This window comes from Nanorana parkeri, unplaced genomic scaffold (assembly GCF_000935625.1).
Source record: "Nanorana parkeri isolate BGI_ZX_2015 unplaced genomic scaffold, ASM93562v1 scaffold614, whole genome shotgun sequence".
Lineage (NCBI taxonomy): Eukaryota > Metazoa > Chordata > Amphibia > Anura > Dicroglossidae > Nanorana > Nanorana parkeri.
The window spans coordinates 582,446-604,579 of NW_017306882.1; the positions used below are offsets into that span (position 1 = coordinate 582,446).

General features: G+C 42.4%; 1 protein-coding gene across 2 annotated transcripts in view; it reads right to left on the reverse strand.

Moving 5' to 3' along the window:
• Window positions 1–1,140: 1,140 nt before the first annotated feature.
• SEC24D (SEC24 homolog D, COPII coat complex component) overlaps window positions 1,141–22,134 on the reverse strand; it is a 93,306-nt gene continuing 72,312 nt past the window's right edge. For both annotated transcript variants that reach the window (XM_018562935.1, XM_018562934.1), the window contains exons 15-23: window positions 21,860–22,030; window positions 20,954–21,050; window positions 15,726–15,871; window positions 12,643–12,781; window positions 12,065–12,183; window positions 8,244–8,423; window positions 4,816–5,007; window positions 3,153–3,242; window positions 1,141–1,742 (exon numbers count right to left, since the gene is read on the reverse strand). In XM_018562935.1, coding sequence (XP_018418437.1) covers window positions 1,602–1,742; window positions 3,153–3,242; window positions 4,816–5,007; window positions 8,244–8,423; window positions 12,065–12,183; window positions 12,643–12,781; window positions 15,726–15,871; window positions 20,954–21,050; window positions 21,860–22,030 — 1,275 coding nt within the window. In that variant the 3' untranslated portion in view covers window positions 1,141–1,601. The remainder of the gene's footprint in view (window positions 1,743–3,152; window positions 3,243–4,815; window positions 5,008–8,243; window positions 8,424–12,064; window positions 12,184–12,642; window positions 12,782–15,725; window positions 15,872–20,953; window positions 21,051–21,859; window positions 22,031–22,134) is intronic.

Below are 22,134 nucleotides of genomic sequence, written 5' to 3' on the forward strand. Positions count from 1 at the left end.
CAAATAAAGCTTCAAGCTTATAACTTAGATTAATGCATGTACAATATATACATTTTCCTTTTAAAAAGGAGAACTATGGGGCAAAGGTTTTTTTTTTCCATAGTTCTCCTTAGGGTCACAGGAGGTCATATACTGTGTCCTCCGGTGAACCAAAACTCAGCATATTGCCCAATATATGCTAAGTGCCGCAGTCACGGATCCCGACAATACTGTTGAGCTCCACCCAGCTGGCTGATTGACAGTGGAATAGGCAGAGCCAGCTGTGCCCAGCTCCTCCCCCATCTGTTCCGCCAGTCAGCGCTGGAGGATTGGAGAGGGGGAATCCTCTCGCTCTACCCATGATGGAGTACAATCTCAATACAAATGAGTAAACTGAACACGGGAATGAGCTGGGAGCGGTGGCTACTTTACAACACACTCAGGCACCATGGGGAACAAAAGTAGCCACCCTCCAGAAGGAAGGACAGTATCAGCACCAATTGAGAGATGATTTGAGGATCTACAGCCGAGTGATACACAAATAAGAGACATTTATGTTAATAGTTAGGGTACTTGAATGTATTTTTAAGATTTAACTCCTGAGTTTGTGTCACTTGCAGGAAAACCTCCCTAACAGAACACAGAAGGGAACACCCCAAACAAACAGGTTATAACCTTTCTATCCAAATTGTTTTTGGGTTTTTTAATGGCTTCAGTTCTTTAAAAATGATTCAAACCTCCCCTACACTTCTAACATGCATGTCCTAGTACAGTAAGAATTTCTGCACTTTCTATATGAATTATTATTTCCATAGTACTGCAGCAGTCAATTCTTTTTTTTCTTGATAACTGGTTCTCAGAAAACAACCTCCATTGTGCTGATTTATCAAGGACTTGAGAATCTCCATATAATACATTGTGAATAATCAGGTCAATCATTAAATCATGTGCAGGTAAAACAAGTAAACATGAATTTGCCTTTCACATGATTGACAGTGGATAAATAAAGTAGATACGCACACACTTTATTGTGTGAAGATTTTCAACTCCTTTAGTAAAACAGTCTATTTGTGTTCAATTCATTCTTCAAATATTCTGTACATAACAAGAAACGCTGAGGCCTGGTAGCCGCCTAAACAAAGACGCCAGTGAGACCGGTGAAAGGTTAAAAATCTTCAAAGTCACCTTTTAATAGTGATTACAAAATCATAATTCCCTGATTTTCTGATATGACAAGTTCTGATCTAAATATCAGATGTTTACATACTTGTGCTTACTTGTAACAATGCACAGGGAAGATTATTGGAAGGATTGCGGTGTATTGACTAATGACAGCATCACAAATTGATTGGAGGAAACGTATTCGGACATAAATACATACAAACAGCATTCTTGTGATAAACACACACAAGTATTCCCCTTTCAGTCATCGTTCATATATCTGTTTCCAGGGAGAGGCCGGATCTGTCTTTGGGTCTTAGAAAAGTGAGCACTTCTGAAATAAAGGTCTGGACTTGTGACTGTGGTCACATGGTGTCTTGTACTCCATAGCGAGCAGCAGCTGGATGCAGTGTGCTTGCTGACATGTTTATGGATGTATCATGGAAGGCATCTTGGAGCGATTATGTAAGGAGCTGGCGGATCTCTTTGTGAACAAGGCAGAGGAAATCCATATATGAAGCTCCCCCAAGTAGCCCTTTATCTTCCACCAGCAGCTGTCTGAAAGCCATCTCTGCCTTATCCTTCTGCTTCACCAAGACAAGCTGAAATATGCCAAATAAAGAGAGCCATATAATTCTACACAGACTGTATTAGCTGAGAGCACCGGTCACAGCATCACACAAGAAAATGTTAGTCATCTTCCATGCACCCGTGAAAATGTCACGTAGGGCTCATTTTATAAACAAGGGCTCAGCGAATATCTGTGAAAGTTCATTTTGTACATATAATGGCAAAAGAGAACATTCTTCATATATTTCCACTTCAGGTTGAATGTCTTGTGATATAATAATGCACAATGGCCACTAGATGGAGATGAGGAACATAGGTAATAAGTAGGGATGCACCAATACTAGTATCGCTATCGGTGCTGATACCGAGTACTTGGGCAAGTACTCGCCCAAATGCTCCCATACCTTCCCCGGTACCCGAAACTTCCGGTCAGAGGAAGATTTACTCTGACCGGCAGTGCCGCAGGGGAACATGGAGCCGGTTTCCCGGGCAATCAAGAAGACGGGCAGCGAGTAATGAGCCGCTTCCTGAATGGCCGGGAAGCCGGCCCGATGCGGATTGACTGGGAAGCCTGCATGCCGGCCAATCAGCATCGAGCAAACCGAACCGCAGACTCTGCTGATTGGCTGGAAAACCGGCTCCCCAGCCAGTCAGCATTGGGCTGGCTTCCCGGCCAATCAGGAGGCGGGTCATGACTTGTCATCCAGCTTTCTGATTGGCCAGGAAGCTGGCTTGATGCTGATTGGCTGGGAAGCCGGTTTCCCAGCCAATTACAATTGAGCCGGCCAAACAACATGGAGCTGGCTTCCTGGCCAATCAGGAAGTCGGCTCAATGCTGATTGGCTGGGAAGCAGTTTTTCCAGCCATACAACATAGAGCCGGCTTCCCGGGCAATCAGGAAGCCAGGCAGCATGTCATTACCCGTCGCCCGGCTTCCTGATTGCCCGGGAAGCCGGCTCCATGCCAGCGGAAGCACCGTTATTGGTACTCGGTATCGACGAGTACTGAAGGCAAGATATCGGTACTCGATACCGAAAAAACGGTATCAGTGCATCCCTAGTAATAAGCATTTATGTCCTATACTCCATAGCTCCATCTAGAGACCATAATGCAAAGTTATTGTTATTTATTACAGGTTTTTATATAGTGCTGATAAATGTACATAATGATGGACATCAGTCCCTGTCTTCAAGGAGCTTACAATCTAAGGGCCCTATCTTACATACATACAAGGGCCAATTTAGACAGGAGCTAATTGACCTTCCAGCATGCCTTTGGAGGGTGGGAGGAGCCATGCACCCCCCACCCATCTGGCTAGGGAATGCTATGACGTTTCCACATTGTATCACATTTCTAAATCTGAGTTGCAGTTTTTCCTTCCAGCAGCTAAACAAATGAGCACTTGTTATTTCTCTTAGTAACCATTTAGTAGAATGTCATACCTTCATTGAGTGTGAACTTTTACTCTGAATAAATTCCATGATTTCCCTTAATTTTTTGGAATGAGAATTGTCCAGTTGAGGAAGAGATGTCTGCAATTAAAATATCATATAATGCATAAAAACCTCAAACAAATTGTTGTCATATTTACAGTTATTTACAGTCACACTTGCAGTACCACAACGTTACTTCCACTTTCTGATAATAGTTTGCTCTTCGTTCTGCTGTTGCAATCATCACCTCCTCTATCTGTCCTGGTGACCAATGCCATCAGGACAAATGGTGTTAGGAAAAACAAAATGTTACAGTTGTCACTAGAGCAAGAGGTTAATGAAAATCTTCAAATGGTGACACCAGTTCCAGTAACAGCTGTCTAAAAGAAGACTTCCCTCACTTAGAAGAGATTTCATCTCACTTCCTGTTGGATTTAGATACACTGTAACTTAAACGTTTTTGTTGTTGAGAAGCGCCAAAGGCAATCCGTGTCCCTCACACTAAGGAGGAGTGCTGAGCATATATGCAAGATGCAGCCCCACAGCAGTCAAGGGAACTGGAACATCTAGAAAGAAACAAAGAGAGGGGCGCCTTTCCTAGTGCAGAATGTTTATTCAATATCATCAAAATCGTACAGACGCGTTTCCGGGGCACGTCCTGACGAAGGGGGCGTGCCCCGGAAACGCGTTGACACCACAGTGAGCCTCATACAGGACGCTTCACACGGACCCTTGCTCGGTTTCCGGTTTTTACTGTCCTGCTGCTCGTTTTCACACCCTTATTGTGAGTACCTGTCTGTACGATTTTGATGATATTGAATAAACATTCTGCACTAGGAAAGGCGCCCCTCTCTTTGTTTCTTTTTACACTGTAACTTAAAGTGACACTAAACTCAGGAGATAAATCTTAAAAATACATTGAAGTACTTTAACTATTAGGCTAAGTTCACACCAGATGCAGTGCGTTCCGGTCCGATTCTGGACAGAACGCACTGCATCGCATTGCGGCAGGCTCACTTTCTTGTGGGGCAGGAGGTGGCGTGGCGGGCCATCGAAGTGAATGGCACCGCTGCAAGCACTATTTTGATCGCACATTTTTGATAATAGCGTACTTGAAAATCCAAAAATCCTTAAATAGTGTTGGCTTTAGATACACTAGTAGTGAATAGTGCTCAGCTTGGGGATGGATCTAACCCTAAGATACTGTCTTAGAGCTGCTCCTGACCTTGAAAAATGACATTGTTGTTAATTTATTATTACTTTCTCCTTAACTAATCAATTTCTACAAAGGTGAACAGAAGAAAAAAAAATCTAAATGGGTTGTTACAACTTCCACTGCTGGTATTTGCCCGAGCCATTTGTGCTTGTTTATTGCTAGTTTACTATTACTATCAACACAGCTTAGCAATATACTCCATGCATCTGCAGCTTCATTTATAAAAAAGCAAACCGTTAGAGGAGTTGGAGGCCCCACCAAGTGGTTAAACATTCTGTAGGCCACACACAAGAAGATTATAGAGAAGTAAGATTCCTCTACACTACTAGACCCCGTATCTGCTGGTTAACCATGCACTGCACCCATTGCTATGCATGGGAAGTCTATAATCAGCCAACAGGAGGACAGAAACATTGTTGCACTATCACAATAAGCTAAATGGCATGAATGACTTACAGCTTCTGTTGTGATGTGTGCAAAGGAAGGCACATTAAATATCCCTTGGATGAATTCTGGTGGCGAACTGACACCGAGCCACAGGAACATGCTGATGCCATTGGCCAGAAGGAATATCCCTCCTTCAGACAAGCGCTCCTCAGAACATCGGACAGCTGAAGGAATGGCGTCACTCTTGACGTCCAACGTATGCTTAAGTTAAATTGACAACAACATTATTAGTTACTGCGTTGGGTCACTGTTACAATACAGACATTTATTTATTTGTATCCATATAGAGCCCAAAATGTACACATACTGCACGCTCACATCAGTACCTGCCCTCAAGGAGCTTACAATCTAAGGTCCCTATCTCAGCCAATTAACCTTCCAGCATGTCTTTGGAGTGTGGGAGGAACCCGGAGTAAACCCACACAAGCACAAGGAGGCCGTGCAAACTCCATGCAGATAGTGTCCTGACCAGGATACGAACCAGGGACCCCCAGTGCTGCAAGATAGAAGTGCACTGTGCTGCCCCACATACAAAATCACACTGAAAAGTCATTAACACCCTAATTAAAGGCTCACACCTTTTTATCTCTTTATAGCCTTGTGCTCCTGCTTGTTATGATGTGTGACTGAATTTGCTTGTCAGTTACTCTGTGAAAGTGCCGCTTCCTGCCTTCACCCTGCAGTGCTCTATGCTGACAGTGCTGAGTAACAGCCACATCATGTCCTCACACAGATTGATATTGCAGAGGAAGATAGGGGGCACTTCTGTTACTAAGTGCTGATTACAGAGAGCAGTGGGTCTTTTTTGGTGCCTATTGAACTGCACAGTCATATTTACACACACTGTAATATAAAACATGGAGAATGTTTGTACAAAGTCTGTCTGAGTGCATATCTCTTTCTGTGACTTCAACTGATTTGATATTGTTTCGACTGCATTTTTCACTCCTTTATATCTGCAGAGCTTGTTAAAGTCTCCATTGTGTACAATGACAGATATTCAACATTTCAATGTTTCTTCAATTGGGCTTAATTGATCTGAAATTGTTTTGACTGCATTGCTTGTTCTTTATATCTGTAGATATTGTTCAAGTCTCCATTGTGTACAGTGACAGATATTCAAACTTCGACTATGTCTTCACAGAACCTGTTTACAATTATCTAAAGCAGTCTGTGAAATGCTCTTATAGATTAACTTTTCATGGGTCTATAGTTTTCACATGGCAACCAGCAAAACGTGAGCACTTCTTGGCAGACGAAGTGCAGTCGTTACCTTCGCTTCACTGTGCTTCTAAAGTAGTGTCATCTACTATCATTTACACACATGTCCCTTGAATGCTATGCTTTCATCTTTATATATTTGTATAGGGATACGCTTCAGTTGTATGAAAATATGAAACAATGCATATTCATGGTTAATCTTTATATTAATGTGAGGTGAGAATGACATAGTTATTTTCCTAGCCATTGTTCATTGTCATCAGTAGAGCTGGTTAATATACTGCCGTCCTGTGGTCGTTTTGGGTATTGCACCATGTTTTCCTGTGTTCCCTCCTCTTGTGTGTGATGTACTTCCTTTCTTCTTACATTCTCATCATGGCATCAACATGGCTGCTTGTATTATGGCCACATGATATTATGCTCGCATGGGGGGAAACTAGGGTTGCCACCTGTCCAGGATTCACCCGGACAGTCCGGTTTTGAATGCTGTGTCCGGGTTTCATGGCAGCAGGAACCCGGACACAACGTCAGGCAGATAGGGGCAACCAAAATCAAGATAGGGGCTACTGGTCTCAACTGTGACATTTACATATGAATGGGCGGCACTATTTACATATGAACATGCTCATTCTCCCCAAAAAATATCCGCGCATTGCTAGAGTGTTCGGGTTTCGTTTAAAGAAAAGGTGGCAACCCTAGGGGAAACATTAGCATGTTTTGACCTGCAAATACTGTAATTTATATCACCTGCTGCATCCTGTTTTCTGCAGTAACTAACCTGCTGCAAGCAATAAATCAATTGTGGATGGACAAGGTATTTGGTGAGTTCAGCTATCTGATAAGGGTTGTCCGCGGTGATTATATCTGCCTATACAGGCCAGGCATAGAGGTCTCAGCAAGAGATACATCACTAATACAATGGTTGGAGTCAGAATAGAAGGACAAAGCTAAGATCAAGCCCTTCTAGTGTATTTGTGCTGCAGCGGCAGGGCCCTGCTTTGTCTGCTTGTACCTTGACAGTAAAATAAAATAAAATAGAAGGTAAAATCAATGTAAGCAGTTATATAAAATGTATGCTTGCAGGTACATCAGGCATGTACCTGCACTCATACATATTGCTTGCAGGTACATGCTTGATGTACCTGCAAGCTTTCAATTTCACCGAAGCAACTTATAGGGGAAGGCTTTACAGAAGTAACATATTGGTGAAGGCTTTACAGAAGTAACATATAGGGGAAGGCTTTACAGAAGTATCATGTTGGTGAAGGCTTTACAGACGTAACATATAGGAGAAGGCTTTACAGAAGTAACATATAGGGGAAGGCTTTACAGAAGTAACATACAGGGGAAGGCTTTACAGAAGTAACATATAGGGGAAGGCTTTACAGAAGTAACATATAGTGGAAGGCTTTACATAACATATAGGGGAAGGCTTTACAGACGTAACGTATAGGAGAAGGCTTTACAGAAGTAACATATAGGGGAAGCCTTTACAGAAGTAACATATAGGGGAAGGCTTTACAGAAGTAGCATACAGGGGAAGGCTTTACAGAAGTAACATATAGGGGAAGGCTTTACAGAAGTAACATATAGTGGAAGGCTTTACATAACATATAGGGGAAGGCTTTACAGACGTAACATATAGGAGAAGGCTTTACAGAAGTAACATATAGGGGAAGCCTTTACAGAAGTAACATATAGGGGAAGGCTTTACAGAAGTAGCATACAGGGGAAGGCTTTACAGAAGTAACATATAGGGGAAGGCTTTACAGAATTAACATATAGACGAAGGCTTTACAGAAATAACATATAGGGGAAGGCTTTACAGAAGAAACACATAGGGGAAGGCCTTACAGAAGTAACATATATGGGAAGGCCTAACAGATGTAACATATATGGGAAGGCCTTACAGAAGTAACATATAGGGGAAGGCTTTACAGAAGTAACACATAGGGGAAGGCTTTACAGAAGTAACATATAGGGGAAGGCTTTACAGAAGTAACATATAGGGGAATGCTTTACAGAAGTAACATATTGGTGAAGGCTTTACAGAGGTAACATATAGGGGAAGGCTTTACAGAAGTAACATATAGGGGAAGGCTTGGTGTCATCTATTTTGTAAAGTATCGCCTTTCCATTGTACTCAATATAGTCTGGAAAATCCTGGAAATAGTTAGTTATGTTCATCCACCAATGCAGCCGCTGTTATTACTTACTAAGGGTAAAAGCAATGGGTAGAAGAAGAGCTGGGAGCTTGCCACATCCATACACATGACCAGCTGTCTTTGAAATGCCCGCTCATCAGTGGCAATCTCTGGGTTGCCCAGCAGAACCTCGTTCTTTAACAAGCAGTTCATGTAGACTGGAAGCACTTTCATGGAATCAGGAAGGATGAGCTGGAAAGAAAGATGGAAAAAGTATTATACACTTTACTTTGTAGAATCAAATTCCATTATGGGAATTGTGCATGTCTCGAACATGAAAGAAAATGGACCTTCTTTGCAAAGTAACTCTACTATATGATGTGCTCTATATTTCTTTTTCTATCCGGTTATGGTTTAACCTGCTGTGAAAAGCCATGCCTACAGAAATACATGGACTGCTGGGGTAGGAAAGATCATTACTTAGAAATATCAGTCATTACTTGGGAAGATATGGATCTGCGAGGCTGCAATTAAGGCCATATACGAAAGACTGTCCAACTTTAAAGTGACACTAAACTCAGGAGTTAAATCTTATAAATGCATTCAAGTACCTGAATTATTAACAAAAATGTATCGTATTTGTGATTCTCAAATCATCTCTGAATTGGTGCTGATACTTCCTTCTGGAGGGTGGCTACTTTCTTCCCCATGGTCCTTGTGTGTGTTGTACAGTAGGCACCGCTCCAAGCTCACTCCTGTGATGGACTACAATCTCATGTTTACTTTACTAATTTGTATTGAGATTGTAGTCCATCACGGGAGTGAGCTTGAAGTGGTGGGTACTTTACAACACACACAGTGACCATGGGGAACAAAAGTAACCCCCCTCCAGAAGGAAGGACAGTGTCACCACCAATTCAGGGATGATTTTAAGTTCTACAATTGAGTAATAGACAAATAAAATACATTGTTAATAGTTAGAGGAGAATTATGGTGAGATTGAAATACACTCATCCCCATAACTAGAGCAGACGTGCGACACCGAAGCTGTTACACGTCGGCTCTATTGATTGGGAACTAAGCGATCACATACTGCTGATCGCTGAGTTTCTGATCTTCTCCCTGCAGAGAATGGTGACTGTCAGTCACTGCTCCCTGCAGGGATTCACCTTTACAGGCACAGCTGGCTCTGGTTCTAGAGAGTCAGAGTCAGACAATATTGTCGGGATCCTTCCCGGCTGTGGCGCGGCTCTGCACGGTCAGCAAATAGCGGGCAATAGCTCACTATATGCTGAGTTTTAAGTCACAGGAGGACATTAGTATAAGTTTTCCTGTGACCCTAAAGAGAACTATGGCAAAAGAAGGTAGGGCCATAGTTCTCTTTTTAGGTACATGAATGTATTTTTAAGATTTAACTTTAAGTTTAGTGTCACTAAACTTTAACCATTTAGTTCTCTGTACTTTACAAAACAACATGCTGGGTCCCTCAAATAGTTTAGCGCTTTTCCTCCATACAAGGTGTGAGTACAGCGAAAAAAAGACAGTGACAATAAATGAAAGTATACTTTAGCCAAAGCCACTGTTTTCCACTAATAAAATCTGATTCTGATTTATTATGACCTTTCCCAGGACCTCAAGAAACAGGAATCACTCAGTAATGTCGTTCCAATAACAAATGTCTATTTATTCGGAAAAACCGTCACAATGCAAAGAGCCAACGTTTTCGGGGCCACACAGTGTCCCTTCATCAGGGCAATAATGTTTTTTGCTGTTTGTTTGCACGGCGCCATCCGTGATTATCACTGCGAGCACCATTACTACACAGGCCAGGAGCGCTGGGGGGAGTGCAGAGGGACTTTCCATTTGTCTACTTTCCCAGGACCTTTCATCTATTACTGCTGGTCACAATTCAGAGCAGGGTCTATGTAAAATACTAGTGTCACCTATCTACAGTGTGCCAGTGATATGTTTGACCCGTACCCGCTGAATCTTCACACAGTCTCTCCCTAACCATTCGGGGTTTTGATGTATATACCCTTCTTTACCATGCCTACTAGGTTTTGACAAATCCAGCTTTTAATCAAGACACGGCTTTCTCCAAATTAACCATTGCTACTTTCTATAGCAGACATTTCCATTCAGCTTAAATCTCTGCACTCTCTCTAGTGCCCAGTAGCTGATAATACAGCAAAAGCACACAAGACCTTCTAAAGACAAGCACACAAGAATAGTCTGATGTAAAGAGTAGTCGGATGGTAGTCTGTAAAGCTGAACTCCAGGCAAACATCTGAATAAGCAGATAAAAAAAAAAAAAAGATCACAGATTTTTTTACCTGCCAAAATATTTGTATTTCTGTCCATTTCGCCCTGAGAGCTCTAATGCAGTTAGGTAAACCCTACAGGACGTGTCCCTCCACCAGCCTGTGACTGGACAGTGACAGAAGCAGTAGATATAAGCAGTTCATATCTTTGTAATTCTGCTCTCTCCACCTATCAACATGTTAAATGTTTGCACATTAGCACCACAGCACAACTGACTGTCTCCTTATCCTGCTTCTCCTTCTCTCAGTATGAGATCTGCTGTATAGGGACTGTAAGTGACTGATATCAAGTCAAATTCAAAACAATGATGTATTAATGAACATAGAGCAGGGGCACCCACATTTTTTTGATCTACTTTTCAAATGACCAGCTCAATGTGATCTACCAACGAATGACATGGCAATGCGCCTCCGGCAGCAGAGTAGGTGTGATTGCGCAGTACATTGCATTCATCCCACAGGAGTTTGTGATGTACGCACTAGTGTGAACGGGCCCTTAGCAGATCTAGCACTCCTATCAGAGGACAGGTAAACTATGGGACTATTACCTGTAATGGCCAAGCTGCGTCAACATTGCTGGCTCTTCCTTCCTTCCAAACCTTGACAGGCCCTCTTTAGTGCTGCTGCTGTCCCCCACCCCCAGAGACTTCATTCCTGACGCTGGAGGAGCACTCAAGGCCACGTCCCGCCGGTTCAGTACAACTCCCACAGTCTCAGTACAACTCCCACCTCCTACCAAGACAAAGATATGCAGAGCTGCCTCCTCCTCCACTATGCTGCTTATCCTAGCGAGGCCAGCCTCCTCCTGCTTGAATGAGTCGACTTGTGATCGGGATCTACCACCATTAGCTTTGCAATCGACAGGTAGATCACAATCGACCTATTGGGCACCCCTAATATAGGTCGATTGCGATATCGAAGGATATACACTGTATATATCCTTTATTTGTGTAATTGTTATCTATCTAAAGTTCCTCTAAAGTAACTTACACTTGGCTCCTTCACACCACAACACACGCATTATTGTGCGCACAAGGTGCATGCATCAGTGAGAGGTGTGAATACGCATTGCCATGTGCTGCAATGTGTTGTGCTGCAGCATGTTACGACGTGCTGGCATGTAAAGTGATGCGCTTCTGTAGACTGCACTGCAAGAAATGCAGCATGTCTACATTCTTCCCTAGCACACACCAACACAATGCTTAGATGTGAACTGGGCACATGGACAGAAATAGTTGACCCTTCATTGATCAGCTCAGATCAACACAGCTCAATAGGTGCCCTAAAACAAAGCTTACAGATGGGATATTATTATTATAAAGGGTTTAAATAGCACCAACAGTTTGTACAGCGCTTTACAATATAAGGAACACATTACAGTTACAATACAAGTCAAGACAAGATGTTAGGAGGGCCCTGTCTGTGAGAACTTAATGTTAATTATACCTCTAAATTAAAAAATAAAGAGAAACTGCAAAGATAGAAGATAGATTGCACTAGGATTGTTAAGGTAAGAGAGATACTGATGTACAATACTGCACTAAGTAAATGACTTAAACAATCTCCACTTACTTGGCTAACAGCCGAGGGACTTGCACAGTTCTTCCTATAGCATGCTAACATGTGAGCTGTCTGATTGATCAACACATCACGCACTGTCTTCAGAGGGTGATGCAGGGTTGCTTTGTAAGCTGAGATGAAACAAAATAGTGAAAGGCTTTAGAAAGGATTTCAAATACCAGCACTCCATAATTGAAAGATAAATATCTGCCAGGAATGTGAAGAATGAGCTGCAGTACCAAATGAATCCACAAGATGTCATTGAATTCTTATATATTACTGTGTGTTATTCTGTGCAGACTTCGCAAGCACCAGTTCCAGGGATGTGATCACTATTGATTATATGTATTCTCTGTACATATAAAATGGAATCTGATGTCTGAGAAGAATAGAATGCTGCATATCAATTCCTTGATATGTTCCATCCTGTTGTACATATTGCATTATAAACGGCATTCTTAAAATGAGTGTACTTGTGTCTATGAGGAGTACACTCACTGTGTCTAAGTGGTTCGCTTTCACATGTAGATATTGTTGGAGATTATTCAGTACCCAACGGCAGAATTCTGAATGAAAAGAGCAATAGTTACCTGATTTAGCAAAGAAATTTATGAGGGCGTCTGTCTCACAACTCTTGTATAGATCTGCAAGTTGTGGACTGCAGCTCAGACTGATGTTATGAACCAATAGGCGTCTTTGTCCGTTGATGGTTGTGTACAGAACAGCACACTAGAGGAACACAGGAGGAAACACATTATTTACTATGCACTAAACTGAAATACAATGGGGGGAATTTATCAAAACTGGAGCAGACAAAATCTGGAGCAGTTCCCCCATGGCAACCAATCAACTCCTCTCTTCAGTTTGTTCAGCTAAGATTTGAAAATAAAAGATAGAAGCTATTTGGATGCTATGCTCAGCTGCTCCAGATTTTGATAAATTCCCCTGTATTTGTATTACATCACATTTTAAAACAGAACTGTTCACGATCACTAGTCACTTTTACACATGCTGAGCCGGGACTAAAAAGCAAAAGTGCTTTAGCTCACATTTGTGAAGTGTCTAAAGGTGGGTAGGCTCTCTGGGAATGGTAACAAAGGCTAAAGTAGAGCCCCAGACAAAACTATTCCTCTAGATTTGTATAGAGTGATGAGGGGCTGGTACCTGTGTCAGGTGTTTTTGGTGCCTCATTATGGAGATCTACCCTGAATATTTGTACTGGTGACCAAGTGAAGAGAAATCCAAAATGCTATGGCTGTCACCAGAACAGCTGTAGAGGGTAGGTCTTCCAATGAGCATACCTACTCTGGTGACAACTGCCAGGTGCGATTTCTACTCACTTCCTATCGTATCCCAAGGGTGGGAAATCAGGGGGAATCTCCCTGATGGGAACATAAAAGCAAAACAAAGGTGAGAGGATTTCTAACCTTTCCCTATTCTTTCCAAAGCAAAGGTTTTGTTTGGGGTACGTCTTTAAAAAATAACGTTATCACTGTGCTGCAGTGCAGATTTTCTCTTGTCAGCCCTGTGGAATGAATGAGAAAAAAACCAATAGATTCCTCCATCCATGCTAAACTGCGTGGACAGAGGAATCTCTGGTGCCAGCTATCATATTCAGGCAGCTGCAGCATCCGTGCCATCCTGAATACCCGAACAGTGACTGCATCTGATAGTCACTGTTTGGTCATACATTTTGTAGAGCTGGGTGGTGCCAGCAGGGCCACCCATGGCTCACACTTTGTCCAATTCAGCAGGAATCAGCCTAAATTTGAGCTGTGTATTGCTAGCTTAAAGAAGAAAATGAACCCTTGCAGTGGGGCTATGTTTTTATCTAGGTTAAAAAAAAATTATACTCACATGAACCGTCAAGCTAGCTTGTTCTTGGCCCGGTCCTTCCAGCCTTTCTCCACCTCTGTCTAAGGTCCTGTAAATCATCCCATTCTATACACTGCATATAGGAAGTGAGGATGCTGAGCAAGATTCCATTGCCGCAGTGGAGGAGAAGAGAGGCTGGTGGGAGCGCTATGACAGCTGGGCGGTTCGGAACTTTGGGTGAGTATGACTTTGTTATTTTGAACCTAGACAAAAACAAGCACTTAACCATTGCAGTGCCGTGTTAGCCCCACAACATGGGTTAATATAATTTTTCCGGGAGTTCTTCTTTGAGGTTATGTGCAAATGAGTGAAGTGCAGTCAAAGTATTTTTTGTTCATAAAACAAAGCCACTGAGACTGAGCAGGCAATGAACATTTTGTCCATCCAGTCTTAAAACATTGCAAGGCTAGCTTAGTGACTTCTCTTTTCCACCTATTGTTGAGCTCAGATGGAGTTGTTTCTCCATGGTGTATACATGGATCTGCTACATATATAATGCAGGGCTCAAAATTTCCACTTGCCCCCTCGCAAATTGCGAGTGAAAACTGCATGGGGGCGAGTGGAAATGAAGCTATTGAGTCTGGCACTCTGTCACGGACTGAGGCAGCTATTGTGCTCGTCCAGCCACAGAACGTATGAGCAACTCCTCAGAGCGCAGGAGCTGACTAGGGGAAGCGTCCTGGCTGCTTGGAAACTCTTCGCACATGCTCAGTGCAAGCTCTCTTTCCCTCGACAACTCGGCCGTGGCTCTGAAACCCAAGCTTTCTGTGACAGTAAGTTAACTCTGCAGATGTTAGAGCATTGATTAACCCCTACTGTGCCACGTGATCTATACATTTTTGAATGTGTATGGTGACACGAATGTATTGATTAATGTGAGCAAGTGTGTATATGTAATGCCCTGCGTGTTATGCTGTGTGCATGTGTAATGCACTGTGTGTTATGCTGTGTGTATGTGTAATGCCCTGTATGTTATGCTGTGTGCATGTGTAATGCTCTTTGTGTTATGCTGTGTGTATGTGTAATGCCCTGTATGTTATGCTGTGTGCATGTGGAATGCCCTGCGTGTAATGCTGTGTGTATGTGTAATGCCCTGTATGTTATGCTGTGTGCATGTGGAATGCCCTGCGTGTAATGCTGTGTGTATGTGTAATGCCCTGTATGTTATGCTGTGTGCATGTGGAATGCCCTGCGTGTAATGCTGTGTGTATGTGTAATGCCCTGTATGTTATGCTGTGTGCATGTGGAATGCCCTGCGTGTAATGCTGTGTGTATGTGTAATGCCCTGTATGTTATGCTGTGTGCATGTGGAATGCCCTGCGTGTAATGCTGTGTGTATGTGTAATGCCCTGTATGTTATGCTGTGTGCATGTGGAATGCCCTGCGTGTAATGCTGTGTGTATGTGTAATGCCCTGTTTTTTGTAGAGTGTGTGCGTTGTGCCCTGTGTGTTTGTGTTATGCTCAGTGTGTTGTGTTGTGTTGTGTGTGTTTGCATTATGCCCCGTATTGGTCCAGTGAGAGAATGATTATTTTGTTCCCAGGTACACTCGGTACATCTGTGCACAAGAAGAATAGGATGGAGTGGGGTCAGGCAGGGCAACTCGTGGTGAGTAACTTTTAAGGCCTGGCTAGTAGCTCAGGAACTGAAATTTTGAGCCCTGATATAATGTATACACTGGTCTCCCTGGAAACAATATATACATTCATATATGTGGAGATGTAGAGTGTACCATGCCTCTTTACAAATTACCTGGAGAGTAAAATGGAAACACCATTCTCAAGACATCACTAAAATACCTGAATCAATGCTCCTGTGTCTTCATTTAATTTGTCATCATGTTTAAACTCCACAGTTACTGCTTTGTCGGCATCAATGGCAGCCATTTCTACATCTGTGGTATTGTTCATATATAAAGCACCAAAGAAATCAGTGGCCCTGAATCCTGAAAAAAAAACAAAAAAACAATCATATGGTTGGTATTGTAATCAGAGTTCATCATTATTCTGTTCTAGTGTGGAAAAGTAGGTAAATAACTGCAATTACGAGTCTCCAACACAGCGTCACAGCACCCAGCACTGATACATGTACAACCTTCAACTGTGACAAAGAAGGAAGAATATCAGAAAATAACATTAACTGTGGGATCCAAGCAAGGTGCACAGTCTGAGGAGAATAGAAAAGGCACGTTGTACAGCAAAAGCCATCATAATCAGGAGGAGAAGAATTGGCTCAACACAGAGGTCCTTTAAGGCCTTGACTGCTGAAACCTTCTGTAAGTGATGTGCTGTGAGAAGATGAGTAAAACTAAAAAAAAATTTAGTCAAAGAGAATTAATAAAAGGGGGATAGAATAAGAAGGGAGAGTGAAAAGAAAGTATCCCGCTTCACTGCTTCAAGTCATACTAAAGTCAAAAGGTTTTAAAGATATTTCAAATGCTGATTAAATCACTTGCAATGGATGCTGCTCCTTGATATTTAAAAGTTTTAGCTTCTGTAGAATCAGGTTGTCCCCTGATTATTGGCCCTGACTTCCTGTTTTAGAGTGGCTTCTTTCCCTTGCAGGGTCCTATGGAGCCACCTTTGTCTGCCTCTACTAATGCACAGACACAGCAAGGCAGGCCACAGCCCTCTTCAATATTCCTCCCTCCTCCAAGCTAGTAGATGTACAACTACTGCAGAGTGCATTTTCCCTTGTGATCTTGTGCTCAGCGGGAAGTTGAGAGAAGCCGAGCTGAGAGAGTTGGAGCCAGCTGTTTAAAAACATGATGAATGTAAGTGCTTCCGTGAGTGCAAAAGTGTAAAGAAATAGTTTGCTGGGCAATGTATATTTGTTTGATCTAGACGTATTATTGCAAAAGGTTTGAGTGTTTAATACTACTTTTAGGAGACCCAAGGAGTAGATCATGGCTATTGGAAGTCTACACTACCTGAGAGTAATACATCTGTTCTCAGTGCAGGATATCAGGTTGCAAATGGCCTCCAGTGCCAGGAATAGGTTCAACTCGATGGAATTGTGTCTTTTTTCAACCTGACTATGTAACTATTAATACGGTCCATAGTAAGGTAGCTCAGTGTTTTAAGATTATATCCTTTAAAGTAAGCCCCTTCAACGCTCTACTAACTAAACACATAACGTCTAATGCCTACAAGACCCCTAAACTCCAGATATAACTTTGTTTTGGATAGTATAGAAAAGGCATAGAATTCCTGTCAGGTTTACATTACCCTTTCCCATTCCCTGCTATCCAAAACTAAAAATCATTTTGGTTAGAGTTCCTCTCTGATCCTTACCCCTCAACAATACACACTTATCATGTCCCCTAACATTTAACTTCACCCTATCATAATACTTAAATGAATCCCTAAAATGAACCTTAAGACTTAGGTCTCATTCACACAGCTAAGAGGCGGGGCCGTACAGATCCATGCGGATACACAACAGTATCGGGCCGTTCCCAGGAGGGACAGGTGCTGCGTGTGATTGCAAGCAGCAGCCTATTCTCTATGGGAGGACGTGGCCGTACGCTCACCCGAGCTGCACATCCGCGTGGGTCCGGGTGTCCGTATTCAGACGTAGACAGGATGGATCCTGTCTGAGCACAGACACCCGAACCTGTGTGGATGTGCAGTTCGGGTGTGTGTATGTCAGCGTACGTCCGCGTCCTCCCATAGGGAAGAACAGGCTGCTGCATGCAATCACACGCAGCACCTGTCCCTCCCGGGAACGGCCCGATACGGCTGTGCACGCCGCATGGATCTGTACGGCCCGACTCTACGCTGTGTGCATGAGGCCTTAAAGTGGAACTAAAGTCTCGCTGTGAAAAATTGCAAGGAGACAGAATTTTGGCAAAAGAGACATGCAAAGTCTCTTGCCAAAAACATTTTTGCCCAATGCTCCTCCCAATTTTACACTTCACGGCCCATACGAGAATAGAGCTGGGTTCTAGGAATGATGTAACTCCTGTGCACATGCATCAGTGGCCATCCAGTGGCTGATAAGGAGCGCCTCAGGACCTGGAAGAATCGGTAGGGGAGACTTTGGTTGTGTCAGACAGATTAGGGACTAAATCAGGGGTCTCAAACTCAATTCACTTGAGGGCCACTGAACAAATTTTCTTCTCCCATTGGGGCCGCTTGGCAAATTTAATAAAATGTCATACTTCAAAACTAAGGGGTCTATTCACAAAGCTGCCGAAGGATCTGGCCGTAGCTTCGATTTTGTATGTAATGTCAGTAGAATTTTTTGTGATGGGTTGTGTGTGTGTATTTTTAGGATTTCTGTGAGTGATGTGTGTGTCATATCAGCATGTATACATGTGTATATATGTGCAGTGTCAGTATACTGTAAATGTGTGTGTTTTTTCCCCACAGGTTTTAATTTTAATCATAGAGGACCAACGGATTCACACATTCACTCACACACAGAAATGCTCGCACAGAGAAATCAACACACCCTCACACACACAGAAATACACACACAATAAGGCCCTATTCACACCTAAAAGCTTAGGTGCTATTAGGGATTCCTGCGTTTTCCTGCAGCAGCAATCCCTAATCTGGCGTTTACATGCAGCAGCTGTCACCCACTCAAGTTAATGATCAGGTGACAGCCACTGCATGTAAACGCTTGCACACCCCATGTAATCATATGTGATACAATTACATGCGGTTAGGAATCAATCACTATCCCTAGACGTACCCACAAAGAGAAAGAGCCCCCTCCCCTGCTTACATTCTTGCAGGGAGGAGGAGAGGAGACACAATCCCTGGTGATCCAGCGGTTCATTAGTAAGTTCTGCACTTTTGGCTGGTGCAGACCTTACTAATCCAACCTTTTGGCCAGCGCTCAGTGAAGGTTGTTAGAGTGTCGGCTGAAAGGATCTTAGTGCTGGCACTGCCGGGAGCAGCTATGCGGTCTGCATCTGACAGAGATGCAGACCGTCTAGCTGCTCCCCCAAATAAGGTCCGCGGTTTGTGACTCCGTGCCCGACTTGTCAGCTGGCTGCGGGCCACATGGTACTGGCTCGCGTGCTGGTACTCTGAGACTCCTGGACTAAAGCCTGGACCTGATATAGCTGGGGGAAGCAATGCTGAGAGGTAAGGGTGCCATAATGTACATGTAAGCTGTCCATACTTTCACAATAATGTTGGAGGCCGGCCACAACCAGCAGAATTTAATTCCGCTTTAACCCTCCCCAATACTTTACCCCTAAAACTCAGAACCCCTAAGCCTAACACCAACACTATAAAATAAGCCCCTCATTTTGTATTGTAGGTAAATTTGTAGTATATGGGCTTTTGAAATGAAGGGCAGTTTAGCAGTTGGCAAATAGGTTTTCTTGTAGTTTAACTCTATTAGGTTTGTGACAATTCCAGAAACTTCTATGAGTTAGAATACAGGTGGCATGATACCTAATATTTAATAATTCCGAATGTAAAGCTAGCTCACAGTGTAAATAAGAATCCTCCTTTAGAACTGATTGGGCAAAGCCAGAGGCATTGTATGCAATGGGAGTGAAAGATGTGGGATCACAGTAACCTTGTCCAGCTGCAAAGTCAGTCTGTTCTAAGGGCAGCACATTCTGTTTAAATAGGCCTGCAAATTTCAGAGCCAAGTGGATTCCCAGATATTTCATTGAATAATCACTACATTTAAAATGAAAAGTGGATTGCAATGGCTCCAATGACAGGACAGCTCTTGTGTCATTTACTGTAATGCCACAGATTTGGTGAATTTGATTTCAAATTCTAGAAAGCCTTTTACCATTTCTTTTATATGTCATATTCATTGTCATATTATATGTCATATTCATTGCAGTTATATATTTGGTAAAGCTGGGAAAGAACAGTAGTAGGTAAATATCATCATACCCTCCCCATCAAGACTGGCTGAGGACCTGCTGAACCGGCTGTTTCCTGCTGAATCAGCCAAAATCTGAGCTGCGGGTGACCGTTTTTACACCACCCGGCTCGATAAAAGTCAATTTAAAACTGACAGAGTCGGATGGAAAGTTACCGGCTGAACACTAACTGCATCCTATCAGATCACTGTTCAGAACAGATCAGCAGTCAGTCACTGTTCAGGAATTCCAGCAATGTATGCTAATTAAAGTCCAGTTACAGACCTTGATGTCAAATCAATATACAAACTACAATAATGATTAGGCTCCTCTTATAGTTTACTAGGCGGTTGATGGCTGATATCCTTTAATACTTCTCACACACTTTCCTTTTCCTTGGACAACTGTGTGAGCTATTAGAATATCCTTTAGCAAAGAATATAACAGACTGACTATCATTATGATAAAAAGCTGTTTTCTATACTTATAGTTGTACAATATTTCCTATTAGTAACTGGTCCAAGACTGGCCCAATCACTTATCACCCCCCACCGGGCTATTGTATACTATTATATCAATTTCGGCCGAGTCAGCACAAAACTCGAGCAGCGTATGGACAGCTTAAGGATCTAATGAGTGATAGGCCAAATCTCACCCTATAAGGCCCTGGAGCCCCAGGACTGTTTTATTGTTATATGTACTTTATATTCATCCATGGTAAACTAGTAAGGGGACCAACGGACCCTTTCACTGGTTCCCTTTCGAAGGAACATCAGGTACGGGTTTACACTGTATTAGAAAAACTGCAGGGTCAAATACAAACACCAGCAACTTGCACACTGCCCAGCTTTTTATTAATGGCATGCAGATATTGGGGGCTTATGTTGACCCCTTTGATTTAGAGAACAAACAAGTATAACACCTTTATGGATCAAAATGGTAAAAAAACAGCTGCTGTACCTTGCCTTTCATGAATATGATGGATACTCTATAGCAAGTGGCCTGTGCTTTGTTTTTCTTACCGTCAACATTAGCATTATCAATATCCATATTATGAATTTGTAACTTTTTTAATCAGTTACCTGGAAGCCATCAAAATCAAAGTTCCCGAAAGAAAATAATTGAAAAGTTTGAGTTCATCTATTGATTAATAAGATTATGCTGTTTTCATTTGTACAAACGTACCTGTGCTTGTACGGACTCTCATGATTGCATCAAATCCTATTCTTTTCTGAATATCTTTCTTGAGGTCACTGATAAATTGCTGACCTTCTGTATGTATCTAAAGAAAAGATAAGTAAACATCAGCACCAGTAGGTGGCCGAAAAGCACAACTCATTTCCCACACTACAAGTCTCCCATTGCACAATAGCTTACCCTACATAGCTTTGACCTTTCCCATTACCCAAATCTAAGTTGTTGTTTTTTTTGTGTAACTATACATAGTGTATATACAAGAGCTGATGAATTATATTTGTTCATTAGGGAATTGTTTTCCCATATACAGTTTTCATTATTCAAAATATCAAACCTTTATTCTCACCTAATTACAATACAAACTATGTATGCCACTACTATATATCAGGGGGCTTTCACTACATATAAATATATGTTATACAGTGTCTCTTTAACATAATATAGCTACAAGTGAAGTTCTCATGAGAGTTTCCCAGGATCTTGATGGAATCAGGCAGTTGGTATAGACAAGTACACTGTGTTTTTTTTCTGTACTACACTCCTACTGATCCATTTCCTGTGCTTGTCACAAACCCAGAGGAATAGCTAAACTCCTCTGAGCCCCAATGCACAGTGCTCGTGACAACACTTTAAATAGCATGGGAAATGTATAACCAGTAAAATACTATAGTCGTGCTTTCATTAGCGGAATGAAACAGGCCTTCCTGAATAAGGATCACACTGGGACCCCTGGAGTCAAAGGTTTAGAAGTTGTAGCTAGCCCTAGTACCCCTGTTGTCTGCTACTCTCTACAATACCTCTTGCACAGTTCAATAATCATAACACATTCTGCTCAGTTCTTTAGAAGTAAGGCTGTGAAGGTATACAACCGCTTAAAAGGAAGCAATGATTTACCTGGAAATTGTTATACTTGTAAAGTGTCCCTCCTGTGAGCATTGTCACCAGACCCACTGATGCCACATCAATGTAATTATTAGGGAACAGGAAAAGGTCCACACAGCACCCAGTGGCAACACATTCCTTTGCCAGATTTTCATATGCGTTGGACTGGGGTAGGAAGAGGTTCTGAAGGAGAAATACAATTTGTGATCTGTAGTCTTTTAAGTATTTGGCATGCAAAATGATCCTGATAGTTCTCAATTGGGGAACAGTTACCTTACATTCTGCTA